The sequence below is a fragment of the Bufo gargarizans genome, chromosome 7 (assembly GCF_014858855.1).
Source record: "Bufo gargarizans isolate SCDJY-AF-19 chromosome 7, ASM1485885v1, whole genome shotgun sequence".
Classification (NCBI taxonomy): Eukaryota; Metazoa; Chordata; class Amphibia; order Anura; family Bufonidae; genus Bufo; species Bufo gargarizans.
In genome coordinates, this window is record NC_058086.1 from 100,606,213 (window position 1) to 100,624,288 (window position 18,076).

Genomic DNA, 18,076 nt, shown 5'->3' on the forward strand with positions numbered 1-18,076 from the left:
GCCCGTACAGCAGTTTGCGACCACATATGGGGTGTTTCTGTAAACTACAGAATCAGAGCCATAAATATTGAGTCTGGTTTAGCTGTTAACCCTTGCTTTGTAACTGGGAAAAAAAAATAGTAAAATGGAAAATCTGCCAAAAAAGTGAAATTTTGAAATTGTATCTCTATTTGCCAATAACTTTTGTGGAACACCTAAAGGGTTAACAACGTTTGTAAAATCAGTTTTGAATGCCTTGAGGGGTGTAGTTTCTAGAATGGGGTCATTTTGGGGTGGTTTCTATTATATAAGCCTCACAAAGTGACTTCAGACCTGAACTGGTCCCTAAAAATTGTTTTTTTGACAATTTCTGAAAAATTTCAAGATTTGCTTCCAAACTTCTAAGCCTTGTAACATCCCCAAAATATAAAATATCATTCCCAAAATGATGCAAACATGAAGTAGACATATGGGGAATGTAAAGTAATAACTATGTTTGGAGGTATTACTAATGTATTATAGAAGTAGAGAAATTGAAACTTGGAAATTTGCAATTTAAAAAAAAAAATGGTAAATGATATTTTTTTTATAAATAAAAATTATTTTTTTACTTCATTTTACCAGTGTCATGAAGTACAATGTGTGCCGAAAAAACTATCTGAGAATAGCCTGGATAATCAAAGCGTTTTAAAGTTATCACCACATAAAGTGACACTGGTCAGATTTGCAAAAAATGAGCTCAGTCCTTAAAGGGGTTGTCCGGGTTCAGAGCTGAACCCGGACATACCCTTATTTTCACCCCGGCAGCCCTCCTGAGCCTGGCATCGGAGCATCTCATGCTCCGATGCGCTCCAGTGCCCTGCGCTAGATCGCGCAGGGCACGGGCTCTTTTGTTTTCAATAACACACTGCCGGGCGGTAACTTCCGCCCAGCAGTGTGTTCGGTGACGTCACCGGCTCTGAGGGGCGGGCTTTAGCTCTGCCCTAGCCGTTTTACTGGCTAGGGCAGAGCCAAATCCCGCCCATCAGTGCCGGTGACGTCACCGGGCTGCCTGTCAGCCCCATAGAGAGCCCGGTACGTCACCGGAACTCAGAAAAATGCCTTTGCCCTGCGCGATTTAGCGCAGGGCAAAGGAGAGCATCGGAGCATGAACTGCTCCGATGCTCATGTCAGGGGGGCTGGCGGGGGGAAAATGGAGGTATGTCCAGGTTCAGCTCTGAACCTGGACAACCCCTTTAAGGTGTTAAAGGACCCTAACATGTATAACTTGGAAGAAAGACGAGACAGAGGGGATATGATAGAAACTTTTAAATACGTAAAGGGAATTAACAAGGTAAAAGAGTAGAGAATATTTAAAAGAAGAAAAACAGCTACTAGAGGGCATAGTTTTAAATTAGAGGGGCAAATCCTTCAAGATAGGGCCAGGGGCTATTCATAGTATTCAGTATATTGGGCAGACTAGATGGGCCAAATGGTTCTTATCTGCCAACACATTCTATGTTTCTATGTCATGGGGCCCTCCAGAAGCTTGTGTCCTCAGTATAGAATGATTTATAGCTTCCAACAGTTTTTTCTTACTTTAAATAAGGACTGTTTTTTTTCCCTGTATTTTCAGCTTTTTTTTTTCTTTTATATTAAAGAGGTTCTCCAGGATATACATATTAATGACTTATCCCCAGGATAGGTCATCAGTATGAGATGGGCAGCAAGGATTTTCATGCAGAAAAGTCACAGTATAAGGCCTCATGCACACGAACGTATTTTTTAACGTCCCGCAAAACGTGGTTCCGTTGTACCGTGATCCGTGCCCGTTTTTTCGTCCGTGGGTCTGCCGTGATTTTTGGAGGATCCACGGACATGAAAGATGAAAAAAAAATCTAAGTCAAGTTTGCCATTGAAATGATAGGAAAAAACGGACACGGATCACGGACACGGATCACGGACACGGATGACAATCTTGTGTGCATCCGTGATTTTCACGGACCCATTGACTTGAATGGGCCCGTGAACCGTTGGCCGTGAAAAAAATAGGACAGGTTATATTTTTTTCACGGCCTCGAAACACGGGTCACGGGCGCGGTGTAAAAACGGTGCACAAGCCGAGTTTTCTACGGCCCCATTGAAAGTCAATGGAGCCGCAGAAAAAAACGGAAAACGGCACAACGGCCACGGGTGCACACAACGGTCGTGTGCATGAGGCCTAATGCAGTGCCAGCAAAGTGTGTGAGATTAGACATATCTCATGTACACTTAGCTTTTTTCCTCCGTGTGGAAACTGACTTGCCGTGTGAATTAGATTTTTGGTGCTGATTTCACCCTTTTTAATGGAAGGGTGAAATCTTCGGCAAAACCGCATCAAATCCGCAACAAAAATCGCAAGTAAGACATGCCGTTTTTGGTGCAGAAATGCACAGAAATCTGCATGAAAAACGCACAGAATTTCTGTTCTGAAATTCTCACTGGCGTGCAGGTACCCTGATGCTCTGTTCACACTTTAATAATGTTTATTGTATATAATGGAAACCATAAAACATAGCTTGATCCAACACTCAATGGACCTCATTGACTTACAGTGGGGTCTGTGGGGTTCCCCTGAGCTATGACTGCTTACTGCACCACTTTTTCCTGGCAAATATGACAATCTACACTGGAGCCTCCAAAGCAGATATAAATATAGCCTGTGGTAGGGGGCCAGTGAACATGTAGTTGTGTGCGTACAGACAGAGCTGCAGTACCACACAAAGTTGCATATCGTCACAGCTTCCTTGTTCTGCGAATAAGTGGGGATCAAAAGTATAGACAAAGTATTGTTGTGTAGTGAAATATTTGGACATTGAGGCATTTTTCAGAATTTAGCCTCTCTTCACCACCACAATGGACTTGAAAAAAAAGTCATCAGACATCAGCGTCTGCAATGGCGGATGAGGCGAGCTCAGCAAGTCCTCCACGCTCTGGCACACCGAGGGAGTCTGATGGAGAAGAACCCGAAGACCATGCTCAGGTCGACTACAAGCGTCTGGCTATGGAGGTGGCAATGAGGATCCTACCGGACTTACAGGAGTCGCTAACATCTACTGTGGTGCAGCACGCACACAGGCTCGACACAGGGGAATCCACCACTAGCCAGAAGGAAGCGGACCTAAATGTCACCCTCAACAAACTACAACAGGCTGAGAGCGAGGTGAAAAAAGGCGTGGGACAAGGTAGATGACCTTGAAAATCAATCCCAGCGCAGTAATCTTTGCATTGTGGAGATCCCAGAACTTATGCCATTCCACAATTTAGGGACCATATGTAAAATGGAACTACTGGAGGCTTTAGGCCTGCAGGGAACTTTCAAGGTAGAACGGGTACATTGGATAGGCCTGGATATCAGAGAGGGTAAAAAAAAAAACACATCGCTGAAACCAAGGGCCCCAGCGCCCCAGACAAGTCATTGTCAAATACCTAAACTTTTCAGAAAAGGCGGCCATATTGCCGGCATATAAAAATATGAAGGGGCCCATCCTCATCAGCGGGCACAAAGTACTCATCTTTAACAACTTTTCTGCAGAGGTCCAGAGGCGACGAAAAGCCTTTGCACCTCTCTACACGGATGTCTACAACAAAAAGACAAATTTGCTTTGCTATACTAAAGATATATTTAGATCTGATTGCTCAACGACATTGTACCACTCCCCCAAGGAAGCAGCCAAGGCCTTGGAAAGAAGGGTGGTGTCGGCAGAGAGCTCCAAGATGTCGCCTTGAGGCTCAATGGATGACTGGGATGCAGCGGTAATGGATGCAACGCCAGCCAGGATTCCAGAGGCCCCAAAGGAGAAGCACACAAAAGAAAAGAGCAACGGAGGACCTTGACCAGATAAGTGTACAGAGACATGAACCGCAAACTTTATTCAGGTAAGTTTAAGACTCCCCACATGGAGGACATAATAAGTACCCGACCTCTTGATCGCTGACAGACTTATTAGCGAGACGACAATACCCTCTTTCCCTTTTCTAAATGGCCACTCACCTACAGCTATTGTTTGCTCGTACCCTTTAGCTGACATACATGGGCAGAGGAGAGATACTAATGTTATTGATACCTTATTTGTCTACATGGCTTTGTTATTTGTGATGGAAAAAATTTAAGTCCATAGACATCTATTACTAGAGGTGTGTCCTGGCACCTTAACCCTCTGTGATGTCTGTCTGTTTTTTTTTTTCAGTTCATTAGACAGACATTATGATATGTAAAATCAGCAGTAAAAGAGGAATAAGGAATAAAAAACCTTTTGAGGGGACTGGGGGATCGACACACACGAGCATCCAAAGTCAAAGAAAAAAAGCCACACATGAGCATCCAAAGTCAAAGAAAAAAAGCCACACAAAGAACCAACAAGGAAAAAAGTGGCCCCCGGACATGAAGGTCCGAATAAGGACATTGGTAAACTAAATGTGGAAATCAACAAGCAATGGTAAATACCCCAAGAGTGCGCCCCGATCCCTCAGTCGCCTCCTCCAAACGTTGTTTCGCCAGTGGATTGGCTTCTTCCGGGGATGTTTTTTATAGCATCCTCACAGGTGCAGATTATTAGTACCATCATCAGTAGGTGTGTCATGGAGACTAACTTTACAATAGAAACTCACATAGTGGGTTAGGTGATCACAAAAGGGAGCCAGTTTGGCACAGTAATATGAGGCTAGGCGCGCAGCCGATGTGACGCATCGGTCAAGTGAGACACACGTGACTGATACATCAGTGCAACGTCATGCCAGCCACACCCACCAGTATTAGAATAGTACATATTAACAAGCCGCTTGGGTATTGTATACAAACAGATAACAGGCACATTAATAGGGATCAAGTCCCCCTGGAAGGGAGGATATCTCTAAGGCATAATATTATACACAGACACCCCTAAATACAAGAAAAAGAGGGGAGTAAGGGGGAGGAGTTAATCCCGAGCAAAAATGCCAATTCGGTCACATGGCTAATAAAAGCGCCGAGCACGTGGATCACGTGATCGGAGCATCAACTTGCAAATGACTTCCCATTGATGCCACAATGCATAAATCACAAAGTTACATGATGTATGAATTAGGAACAACGAATTGAGATTGAAAACAAGTGAAAAAGGGTGACAAGGGTGAATGTGATGAAGAAAAAGGAAAGGCGAATGAGAATGAATAAGAAATCATACCATTGATATATATTAAATATATACAAGTGAATTAAATATGATCATGAAATAGCTAATAAACCTTTTATAGTTATGAGTGGATAAATACATAAGACCCTGTTATACATGATGTGACCCAAAAATTGTTTTTTTTTTTTTTTGAGTTCATATAGTTTATTTTGATGTTAATATTTTACATTTTCTATCCCCACAACTAAAATACCGTATTTATCGGCGTATAACACGCACTTTTTCCCCCTGAAAATAGGGGGCAAATGATGTATGCGTGTTATACGCCGATTAGGGCTGAAACGTGTCCTCCGGAGGCCAGAGAGGCAGGACTGAGCCGGCCGGCACAGCGGAGGGAGGAGGAGGAGGGAGGAGGAAGGAGGAGGGAGGAGGGAGTCCCTCCCTCCCCACTGTGCCCGGCTGCCGCTGAAGACCAACGAGGACAGAGTAGGAGGAGGAGGGGAGGGACTGTGGCCACTGCGCCACCAATGAATGTGCCGGCCATATCCCACAGTTCCGATCGGAGTCCCAGCAGTGTAATGCTGGGGCTCCGATCGCTTACCATGGCAGCCAGGAGTCACGCTACTGAAGTCCTGGCTGCCATGGTATGTTAGTGAGCAGAGAGCAGCGCATTATACTCACGTGCGCTGTGGCCGCCGGTCGCTCCTTCTTCTGTCTGTGCGGCGGATTGCTAATGCTTACAGCATTAGCAATGCGCCGCACAGACCTATGAGAAGGAGCGACCGGCGGCCACAGCGCACGTGAGTATAATGCGCTGCTCTCTGCTCACTAACATACCATGGCAGCCAGGACTTCAGTAGCGTGACTCCTGGCTGCCATGGTAAGCGATCGGAGCCCCAGCATTACACTGCTGGGGCTCCGATAGGAACTGACACTGCCACCAATGATGGGGGGGAGGAGGGGGACCCTGTGGCCACTGCCACCAATGATTAATACTGGGGAGGGAGGGGGGGGGGTTTGCGTTACCAGAGGGGGCAGATCAGAGGCTTTATTTGAAATTAAATTTTTTTTCCTGAAATTTCCCTCTAAAATGAAGGTGCGTGTTATACGCCCGTGCGTGTTATACGCCGATAAATACGGGTACCTCTGCTAACTTGCGTTTTTTACGAAGTTTACCGTACAAAACTGAAAACAAAATGACACCCAAAACTGCAGCAAGTAAGAGAGCAAATTCCACATATAAAGCGGTCATCGCATCTGAGGTGGAGACTTTCAGTCCCAGAAAGTCCACGAATGGTGGTTCCTGCTCTCCCGAGGGTCCTGTAGTGGGCCTGCTGCCGCTGGCTGTGGCTGTGGGTCTGGAAGTTGTACCTTCAGTTTCTGGTTCTAGGCATGGATGAGACCCGTTATGTGGATCCGGAAAGCCATTGCACTGAACCACGGATCTGTAGTATTTCACAGAAGCTTTAGGGAGACGGGTCAGATTTGGGTCTGAATAGTTGGTGTAATATAAACCGAACCGCTCAGTGTAACCTGTCGCCCACTCAAAGTTATCCATCAGACTCCAGGCGGAGTATCCACGGAGATCAACACCATCGTACTTTACAGCGGCTTTGGGGCAGCCCCACAGCAAGACTTCTCTCACGTACATTGGTCTTCATAACTTCTGGGTAGTCTCCAGTTTTAAAGACAGGATGTCCAAACCACCCACCGAAAAACATCAGGTACCGCCATGCTGCTTCTGTGTCCACTTGTTTGTAAGGATTAATTGGTTCAGTCCAATCACAGTTGAGGGTGATGGAGATAAGACCCCCCTGAGAGGCTCTGTACTTATCATTGTACAGGTGCCATACTTCTGCATGGGCTTTTATCAGGTTATGTCCTGCCAGGTATACGCCAATCCCTGGTGAATAGATTCCTGGTGCAAAGGCTCCTTCTCCATAGCCCAGGTGGGCAATGATGTACGGCTCATTCAGAGTGATCCAGAACTTCACTCTGTCACCCAGTCTCTGGAAAAGAACTTCAGCGTAGTCCTTGAACCGGTCTACGATTGTCTCATTCTCCCAACCCCCGTCGTTTTGCAAAGCTTGAGGAAGATCCCAATGATAAATCGTGACCTGTGGTGTAATACCAGCAGCCAGCAAACCGTCTATCAGCCGAGAGTAGTAACTCAGACCGGCTTCATTGATGTGGTTCCTAGTCCCATCGGGAAGAACTCTAGGCCAGGAGATGGAGAATCGGTAATGGGAGACATTAAGACCCTTGAGAAGCTCGATGTCCTCGTCAATCCGGTAGTAGGTGTTGCATGCCACGTCTCCATTACTATCATCTTCAATTTTATTTGGTGTATGAGAAAACTGATCCCAGATGCTTAACCCTTTCCCATCGGCCCTCCAGGCCCCTTCAATCTGAAAAGCTGAGGAAGCTACACCCCAAGCAAAGTCATCCCGGAATTCTCCATACAGAAATTCCTCTTCTTTGTGCATGGGGATGCCATTGTTCCTGATAACTTCAGCGTAGTAAATAGCCGTGCGTTTTGCAGTCCTTGGACGGGTAGGATTATTGAAATCCACATGGTGAAGACCAAACCGCTTTATATATCCAGTAGTCCACTCAAAGGAGTCCATAAGTGAGTAGATAGAGTAACCTTTCAGATTTACTTTGTCCAAGCTGTAAGCTTTTATAACTTCATCAATATATGTCTTATGATAGAAAATTCGAGCAGTGTCATCAAAATCGGGGTCCCTTTCCATTGCAACTCCATTCTCAGTGATGTATATAGGGACATCTCCATACTCTTCTTTCACCCAGTTAAGCAGCCTCCTTAGGCCCCAGGGTACTGCCCTGAAATTAACAAGAGCTGTGCCTGGCCAGTTATTATCAATCTCCTCTGCAATGTCAATATCACTTTCAAAAGATGGAGGAAATAGTATTTTGGTCTTATGCTGAACTATGTTTGTGGTGTAGATGTTTATGGTGAAAACATTGGCTGTTCCTTGGATGTAGGCCTTCTCTTCATCTGTAAAAGTTGGAAGTCTGGAAGACTGGAGGCCCTGTAGCTCACTCTTATTGGCCACCTGCCATTTCATCACCTCTGGGTAGTCGCCATTTTTGAAGATGGGGTGTGCAAACCATCCCAAGGTGAACTGCAAATAGCGATCAGCAGCTTCTATGTCCCTTCTATGACCCAAAAATTGTTTACACATAAAATACATAACAATTCGCCTATCAGATTAAAATTGAGAATTAAAAATAAAAAATTATTAGAAAAATTTGTGAATAACTAATTGATTAAAGTTACTAAACATGCAAAGTTATATATCAATTATCGTATACCGTATATTTTGTTATACACTCACATAAAGAATTATTAGGAACACCATACTAATACGGTGTTGGACGCCCTTTTGCCTCCAGAACTGCCTTAACCCCTTAGTGACCACCCATATGTGTTTTTACTGACGTAAAAAAGGGGGTTTTAGCTAAATGGCTGGCTTTAATCAATCATTACATGTACTTAAAATGGTGCATTAAAAACTAGAACTTGTCCTGCAAAAAATAAGACCTCATACAAGTACATTTATGAAAAAACCAAAAAGTTCTAGCTCTTGGAATGCAATTTTTTTTTTAAATGTGCTTGGTCACTAAGGGGTTAATTGTACGTGGCATTGATTCAACAAGGTGCTGATAGTATTCTTTAGAAATGTTGGCCCATATTGATAGGATAGCATCTTGCAGTTGATGGAGATTTGAGGGATGCACATCCAGGGCAGTGTCCCGGTGTAAAGCTGAACTCCGCTGAGATTTTCTATAAACTGTCGGTTTGCGCATGCGCAGATCGCCAAAACTCAGGAACTGTATTAAGGGGTCACGGCTTTAGAAAGGTTGAGAACCACTGCTCTATTGGGTTGAGATCTGGTGACTGTGGGGGCATTTTAACAAGGCATTTTCGCCCACAGGACTGCCGCATACTGGATGTTTTTCCCTTTTCACACCATTCTTTGTAAACCCTAGAAATGGTTGTGCGTGAAAATCCCAGTAACTGAGCAGATTGTGAAATACTCAGATCGGCCCGTCTGGCACCAACAACCATGCCACGCTCAAAATTGCTTAAATCACCTTTCTTTCCCATTCTGACATTCAGTTTGGAGTTCAGGAGATTGTCTTGACCAGGACCACAACCCAATATGCATTGAAGCAACTGCCATGTGATTGGTTGACTAGATAATCGCATTAATGAGAAATAGAACAGGTGTTCCTAATAATTCTTTAGGTGAGTGTATATGTGTAGTTAAATGTCCCAAAGTACTAATTGCTCTGTCAGTTCACTTAAACATTCTCTCTATGTCAGCACGAAAACTTCTCCACATAAGCAAGGAAAGCTCCACCACCCTCGACGGGACCAGCACAGCAGGTGCCACCCACCTGACCCACCAGGACATGCCACAGGTACGTAGACACTAAGGCCAAGACCAACAAAGAGAATACAAATTATTAAAAACATATGGAGTTTAAAAAAATAAAAATAAAGGTCTAGGATGCACAGAAAAGACCAAAGGGACACATACCCTATTCTATAAATATGAAGCGAAGGACATGTCATCATTGAATCCCCTGGGTTCCATACAATCCAATTCAGGAATCCTCCTTCGCCAAGATTTTCTTCCAGTCGCCACCAGGTGCTGTAATGTAGATATGGTCAATGCCTTTAACCGGGAAACTGGTACTGTCACAATCGTGAAATTGCTTGAGGTGCCTAGGGATAAGTTTAAGCATGGTTACATCCTCCTCATCCTTGGTGGCTTCTATACCAATAATTTGTTCCCGTGTACGTCTCCTCAATTCCCTTGAAGTCATGCTAACATATACATGTTGGCGTGGACAGGTCGCCAAATAAATTACCCCTAAGGTATTGCACATGATATTATGCGTAATCTTATATTGTCTGTAACTTTTTATAGGATTGCTAAAATGTGAGGCCCTGTCAATGTTAGGACAGGCCACACATTTTCCACACTGGAAACACCCCCATTTGGGGCCCTTAGAACCAAAACTTCTCTGTGGATAAGGACCAGTATGATAGCTTTTGACCAAGAAACCTTTCAAGTTACTTGTCCGCCTGTATGTAATAAAGGGACAAGAAGGGAGAATCTTGGTCAAAGTAGGGCCCAGATGTAATACCTCTCAATATTTAGTCAGGACATCTTTCATCGGGCGCCACTGAGGGTTGTATGATGTCAATAAAGCTTACCTTATTATTTAGATTTTGCTTTTGTCGTCACTGGTGGTACACTAAAAGTTGATCTCTTTTCGCCATTTTGGCCTTGCTGTATCCTTGTCGGATCTTCGCTCTAGAATATCCACGGTCTGAGAATCTGTTCTGAAGATCCTGGGACTGTCTCAAATGCTTCTTCCGTCGAGCAGATCCTTTTGGCTCTTAAAAATTGACAATATGGTATGTTCTGAATGAGATTCGAACACATTCTTGGTATAGAAGCCGCCAAGGGTGAGGAGGATGTAACCATGCTTAAACCTATCCCTAGGCCCTTCAAGCAATTTCACGATTGTGACAGTACCAGTTTCCGGGTTAAAGGCATTGACTGCATCTAGATTACAGCACGGTGTGGCGACTGGAAGAAAATCTTGGCACAGAAGAAGCTAAGATGGATTCATGAATTGGATTGTATGGAATCCAGGGGATTAAATGATGACATGTCCTTTGCTTCATATTTATTAAATAGGGTATGTGTCCCTTTGGTCTTTTCTGTGCATCCTAGACCTTTGTTTTTTTAAACTCCATATGTTTTTAATAATTTGTGTTGTCTTTGTTGGTCTTGGCCTTAGTGTCTACGTACCTGTGGCATGTCCTGGTGGGTCAGGTGGGCGGCACCTGCTGTGCTGGTCCCGTGGAGGGTGGTGGAGCTTTCCTTGCTTATGTGGAGAAGTTTTCATGCTGACATAGAGAAAATGTTCAAGTGAACCGGCAGAGCAATTAGTACTTTGGTGCGTTTAACTACACATATTGTAAGGGGTTACACTCTCAGGCTGGGCGGCAATGACAGATTCTCTTGCAGACCACAGGGTTAAAGTCCAAATGCTGCTTTATTTATCACACTCCGGCAATACAGGCAACCCCCAGTTATAATTCACTGGGTAAGGTGAAGGTCCAGCACCACAAAACATAAATCAACCTGAAATAAACCCCTGCCTGTCTGGGCCCTGGCTAATACAGTGAAGATCCTAGCTCCCCTATTGAACACAGGTCACACAGAGAATTCGGCTTCTCTAGCCAGCAGGGCAGCCAGTTTCAAAGGCTTTCTCCAGGCATTCCTCTCCCCAGACTGACAGCCTGGACTGTGCTTTATTTCCCCTTGATGATCCCAGCTGGCTTCAGCTGGGATCCCTCAGGCTAGGGGAAAACCTGTCCTGGATTTTATTTACCTCACCCAGTTGAGGAAGCTGGGTGGGATATACACCCCTTCCAGAACTTTACCATACACTTCTCTGTTCACCTTACCACAATATATAACAAAATATATACTATAATTGATATATAACTTTGTATGTTAGTAACTTTAATCATGTATTTATTCATAAATTGATTCACACATTTTTCTAATACATTTTTATTTTTATTTTTTTTATTCTCAATTTTAATCTTGATACACGAATTGTTATGTATTTTATGTGTAAACAATTTTTTGGTCACATCATGTATAACAGGGTCTTATGTATTTATCCACTCATACAGGAAGTGCAGAATTATTAGGCAAGTTGTATTTTTGAGGATTAATTTTATTATTGAACAACAACCATGTTCTCAATGAACCCAAAAAACTCATTAATATCAAAGCTGAATATTTTTGGAAGTTAGTTTTTAGTTTGTTTTTAGTTTTAGCTATTTTAGGGGGATATCTGTGTGTGCAGGTGACTATTACTGTGCATAATTATTAGGCAACTTAACAAAAAGCAAATATATACCCATTTCAATTTATTTATTTTTAGCAGTGAAACCAATAAACCATCTCAACATTCACAAATATACATTTCTGACATTCAAAAACAAAACAAAAACAAATCAGTGACCAATATAGCCACCTTTCTTTGCAAGGACACTCAAAAGCCTGCCATCCATGGATTCTGTCAGTGTTTTGATCTGTTCGCCATCAACATTGCGTGCAGGAGCAACCACAGCCTCCCAGACACTGTTCAGAGAGGTGTACTGTTTTCCCTCCTTGTAAATCTCACATTTGATGATGGACCACAGGTTCTCAATGGGGTTCAGATCAGGTGAACAAGGAGGCCATGTCATTAGTTTTTCTTCTTTTATACCCTTTCTTGCCAGCCACGCTGTGGAGTACTTGGACGCGTGTGAGGGAGCATTGTCCTGCATGAAAATCATGTTTTTCTTGAAGGATGCAGACTTCTTCCTGTACCACTGCTTGAAGAAGGTGTCTTCCAGAAACTGGCAGTAGGACTGGGAGTTGAGCTTGACTCCATCCTCAACCCGAAAAGGCCCCACAAGCTCATCTTTGATGATACCAGCCCAAACCAGTACTCCACCTCCACCTTGCTGGCGTCTGAGTCGGACTGGAGCTCTCTGCCCTTTACCAATCCAGCCACGGGCCCATCCATCTGGCCCATCAAGACTCACTCTCATTTCATCAGTCCATAAAACCTTAGAAAAATCAGTCTTGAGATATTTCTTGGCCCAGTCTTGACGTTTCAGCTTGTGTGTCTTGTTCAGTGGTGGTCGTCTTTCAGCCTTTCTTACCTTGGCCATGTCTCTGAGTATTGCACACCTTGTGCTTTTGGGCACTCCAGTGATGTTGCATCTCTGAAATATGGCCAAACTGGTGGCAAGTGGCATCTTGGCAGGTGCACGCTTGACTTTTCTCAGTTCATGGGCAGTTATTTTGCGCCTTGGTTTTTCCACACGCTTCTTGCGAACCTGTTGACTATTTTGAATGAAACGCTTGATTGTTCGATGATCACGCTTCAGAAGCTTTGCAATTTTAAGAGTGCTGCATCCCTCTGCAAGATATCTCACTATTTCTGACTTTTCTGAGCCTGTCAAGTCCTTCTTTTGACCCATTTTGCCAAAGGAAAGGAAGTTGCCTAATAATTATGCACACCTGATATAGGGTGTTGATGTCATTAGACCACACCCCTTCTCATTACAGAGATGCACATCACCTAATATGCTTAATTGGTAGTAGGCTTTCGAGCCTATACAGCTTGGAGTAAGACAACATGCATAAAGAGGATGATGTGGTCAAAATACTCATTTGCCTAATAATTCTGCACTCCCTGTATAACTATAAAGGTTTATTAGCTATTTCATGATTTTTCATGATCATATTTAATTCACTTGTATATATTTAATATACATCAATGGTATGATTTCTTATTCATTCTCATTCACCTTTCCTTTTTCCTTATCACATTCACCCTTGTCACACTTTTTCACTTATTTTCACTTGTTTTCAATCTCAATTTATTGTTCCTAATTCATATATCATGTAACTTTGTGATTTATGCATTGTGGCATCTATGGGAAGTCATTTGCAAGTTCCCCCTTCCTCCCTTCTTTTTCTTGTATTTAGAGGTGTCTGTGTATAATATTATGCCTTAGAGATATCCTCCCTTCCAGGGGGACATGATCGCTATTACTGTGCCTGTTATCTGTATACGATACCCAAGCGGCTTGCTTGTATGTACTATTCTAATACTGGCGGGTGTGGCTGTCGTGACGTTGCACTGACGTATCGGTCACGTGTGTCTCACGTGACCGATGCGTCACATCGGCCGCGTGCCTAGCTTCATATTATTGTGCCAAACTGGCTCCCTTTTGTGATCACCTGACCCACTATGTGAGTTTCTATTGGAGAGTTAGTCTCTGTAACAGATCTCCTGGCACCCCGACTGGGTACCAACACAGATGATACCGTCACAGTCTCCATGACACACCTACTGATGATGGTACTATTAATCTGCACCTGTGAGGATGCTATAAAAAATGGAGTGTTTATGAATTTATCATCCCCGGAAGAAGCCAGTCCACTGGCGCAACGACGTTTGGAGGAGATGACTGAGGGATCGGGGCGCACTCCACATTTAGTTTACCAACGTCCTTATTCTGGACTTCATGTCCGGGGGCTACTTTTTTCCTTGTTGGTTCTATGTGTGGCTTTTTCCTTTGACTTTGGATTTTTTATTCCTCACCGAAGTATGTCTTTTCACTGCTGATTTTACATATCATAATGTCTGTCTAACGTTTATTGAATAAATGGAGCCGTAGTAAAATTTTGTTTGTGTGTCAGTTTTGAATAGTTGAGGCTCTTCTCAGTATTCTTTCTATGACCCGGTGCTAAAAATTGGTGGGCGCTAGTTTATGAAGGTAGTTTCTTGGAATGTGAAGGGGCTGAGATGCCCTAGTAAGCATCTTAAGATGATTGCAGGGGACATGAACACAGTGGTAAATTCAGCAGAAGATTGAAGGGAGACTGTGGACACTGGCAGGGGACCGAGAAGGAGGGAGCAGGCACTACAGAAGCTAATGACTGAGTCCCATCTTGTCGATCTATGGAGAACTTTGCACCCAGAAGGTAGGGAATATACACATTTATTCACACGCTCATTCTTCCTCGTCTAGAATAGACTATATCCTTGTGTCTCCTCTTCTGGCAACCCACAGTCCAGCCACTAATATTGAGAACATGATAATATCAGACTACTCTCCTATAACCCTTATCATACAAGACTATTTCCCAAGGGGAGCCGATTACATTTGACGATTCCCAACTCGGCTTTATGAAGACGAAGGGTTTTGCTCTAAATTGAATGGATGGTGGCAGGAATACTTAGACAATAATTCCACAACCACAGATCCTCAACTACTGTGGGATGCAGGCAAAGTGGTGATAAGGATACGATATGGCACATAGGATAAAGTATATATCTACTCAACTAGCCAAACATAGTCTAATATGTATGTAGCTTTTTACCTCTCCCCCTACGCTGCCAAACAAAAAGGCCTGACGATACGTCTTAATATGAGATTTGGATGCAAAAAAAAGACCTTTACTGTACCCAAAGGGAAGCCCAATTGTACATGTATGGCAGAGACCAAATTATGCAGTCATCAGATTTCACAATATTTAAAGGTTGGAAATCTGATTTCCCAAGTGATACCCTAAATAATGCCATTCTGACAGGGTGGACATGAGTAAGAAAGGCGACTGTTAATGAAGTATGGAGGGAGATACAATTTAGGATCATACACAGGGCAATATGTGGTTTCCGGAAAAGAAAAACAACTATGGGTCAAGGTAGACTGGTAGCATGCCCTAAGTGTCAATTGGAAGATAGTGATCTATACCATGGACTTTGGGCATGCCCAGTTTCCAAATGTTTTTGGAGTCAGTTAAATGAGCTACTTAAAACTAAACTGGGGACTATGCCCCAGGAGGCACCAGAAATTATACTCTTCCAGGCATCAGGGGGGAGGAATAACCTGCCATAGGTTATACACCTGTTCATCCTGGCAGCCAAGAGACGACTTTTGAGTAGATGGCTTGACCCAGAGTATCCCAGTGTGTCAGAGGTGGTAGCCTAGGTGAAACATTGCATGATGTTAAAAAGAGTAGAAACTGAGAGGAGGCAAGAAACTCAGGCAACCACATTCTTCAAGAAATGGAGGCAGTTTAGGCTACTTTCACTCTCGCGTTTCACAGATAAAACGGATTAAAAACGGATCTGTCTTAAAAACGTTTAAAACGGATCTGTCTTAAAAATTGCTAAACGGATGCAAGCAGGAGACTATTTAACAAATCAGTTCAAACTGATCCGCCTGTAAAGCGGATCAGTTCTTTACGTTTGCTTCCGTTTTGGCTTCCGTTTAGCGGATCAGTTTTTAAAGAAGGTGTGTTTTAAAGATTCCACCCACTTTGACAGTGCATTTAAGCAGAATAAACACCCATACAAATTGGGGAGAACCAATGTCATCCGGATAGTCCCCTAATATGTAACACAAACAACGGCCATTCCTGATAGGAAGTAATAAATATATATCTTTATTTGTACAAAATACATATAATATCAATTAAAACCAATTGGAGGTGAACATGCACATGAGGCTTATTGCCACACAGGGGATCACAGATAATATAGGCATCAAGGTACAATTCAATCTGACAAAAGTAGAGGTATGCGGTCACCACATAAGGTGCATAAGATCATAGCAAAGTGCCGAATATCAAGCTATAAACTGTAAATAGACCCAAGTACTCTTCACATTACAATAAGTGTACCTTTAAAGGATCTGTGTCTCCCACGTCCCGACACGAGTTTCGCCTATTGCTTCATCAGGGGCACCTCCATTCAGGCTCATTGTATTTTGGGACCATGTTGCCTGCACACTTGTGTCTGTGATTGAGGTTTCTAATCCTGAAAGCGAGATGGAGAAGACGTGACCAGGAAAGGCCTCCTGTATTCGAAGCAATTTGGATTACCACCTCCGAGACCTTTGCCAGGTACTAATGGACCTCCAATACCATTTGTCGTAGTAGGGGACGAGGCGTTCCAAATGTGTGAGAACCTCATACCAAGCTGTACTCTAGCTGTGACTTGAACACTACAAAGGCACGTGTATAACTACAGACTGACACGAACTAGATGACTGGTGAAGTGCGCCTTTGGCATTTTAGTTGCCAAATGGCGTATTCTCACAAAAGCCATTAATCCCAAAGTGGAAACCATAGACGATGTAGTCAAGGCTTGTGTAGTTCTACATAACTATCTTTTATCTGAGGAACCACTGCACCTGGACCCGCAAGAGGTTGATTGCACACTCACCAGGCTGCAAAATTAGGCTGCAAAACAAAGTTTTGCAGATTACTTTGTTTCTGATGCAGGCATAGTGAGTTGGCAGGATAATGTTTTGTAATTGTTTTTAAGGTTTTCTCTAATACTAAATAACAATTTTGTTTTTATTACACCTTTCTTCTACTTTTTATAATCAACCAACAAAAATGGTTATGCTAAACATATATTGTATTTTACGACAACTCATAATCTGCCTTCTTGTAAAATGGGTTATCCGGGTTAAGAGCTGAATACGGATATATCTGTATTGTGAACCCATTTACAACACTGAATATTGCAGGGTATTGGCATTTTATAGAGAAAACTATACGTACTGTGTTCTCCATAGAGGCCAGGCGTAGGCCTTCGTCCATCATTGAGTCCCGTGGCTTCACCTGCACTATTGAGACAGCTGTAGCCCTGCAATAGTGTGTCAAACTGCTATGACATTGCTGGCCATTACAGACTGTGAAATAAACGAACACACAGTTTGGCGGAATCCTCTGCTTTGCAGTGTGTTGTCAGACCTTTCTCTGTGTGATCCTACACATGGCAAGGGAGAGCATTCTAGCTCTCCCTTGCCATGCGTAGGATCACGTAGAGAGCTAGAATGCTCTCCCTTGCCATGCGTAGGATCACAAATGGCAAGGGAGAGCATTCTAGCTTGAGCTGCTGAGTTCTTTGGCTGGGTGCAGGCCCGTCTTCGGATCTGAACCCGTACAACAACTTTAACAGCATCATGTTCCTTTCCTGTCCCTTGTGGTAATGACGCTTCTTTATGTGACAGCTTCATCTGTGCCAAAGAGCAAAATATAAATGTTGCGCTCTCTAGTAAATTAATTGTTGATGAGGCTGATTCACATGTACCAAGACTCCCACAAGGGTTCATGTGGATTTGCACCAGTTTGGCTGATGAACAAGCATTTGCTTGTTCATGTGCCAATCAGCCATGATATGATCAATATGGAGCTTTAAGAATGCCCGTTATTGATCGTGCTACATTAAATATTCTGCTACCTTTGGCACTACAGGCGTGGGGAAAATAAAACTCCAAGAAAACTATTTTTATTTTACAAGCATTATAATAAACTCAATGTGTT

The 18,076-nt window shown here is 43.3% G+C and overlaps 2 protein-coding genes across 4 annotated transcripts in view; one reads left to right on the forward strand and one right to left on the reverse strand.

Moving 5' to 3' along the window:
• The window catches only part of FOXRED2 (FAD dependent oxidoreductase domain containing 2), a 576,662-nt gene that overhangs the window by 9,478 nt on the left and 549,108 nt on the right, over positions 1-18,076 (forward strand). The gene's annotated exons all lie outside the window — the stretch shown is intronic.
• On the reverse strand, positions 6,698-7,774 carry LOC122944183 (lactase-phlorizin hydrolase-like). Its single transcript, XM_044302411.1, has one exon. It carries the CDS (start codon positions 7,736-7,738, stop codon positions 6,698-6,700), a length of 1,041 nt encoding a protein of 346 aa, XP_044158346.1. The 5' UTR covers positions 7,739-7,774.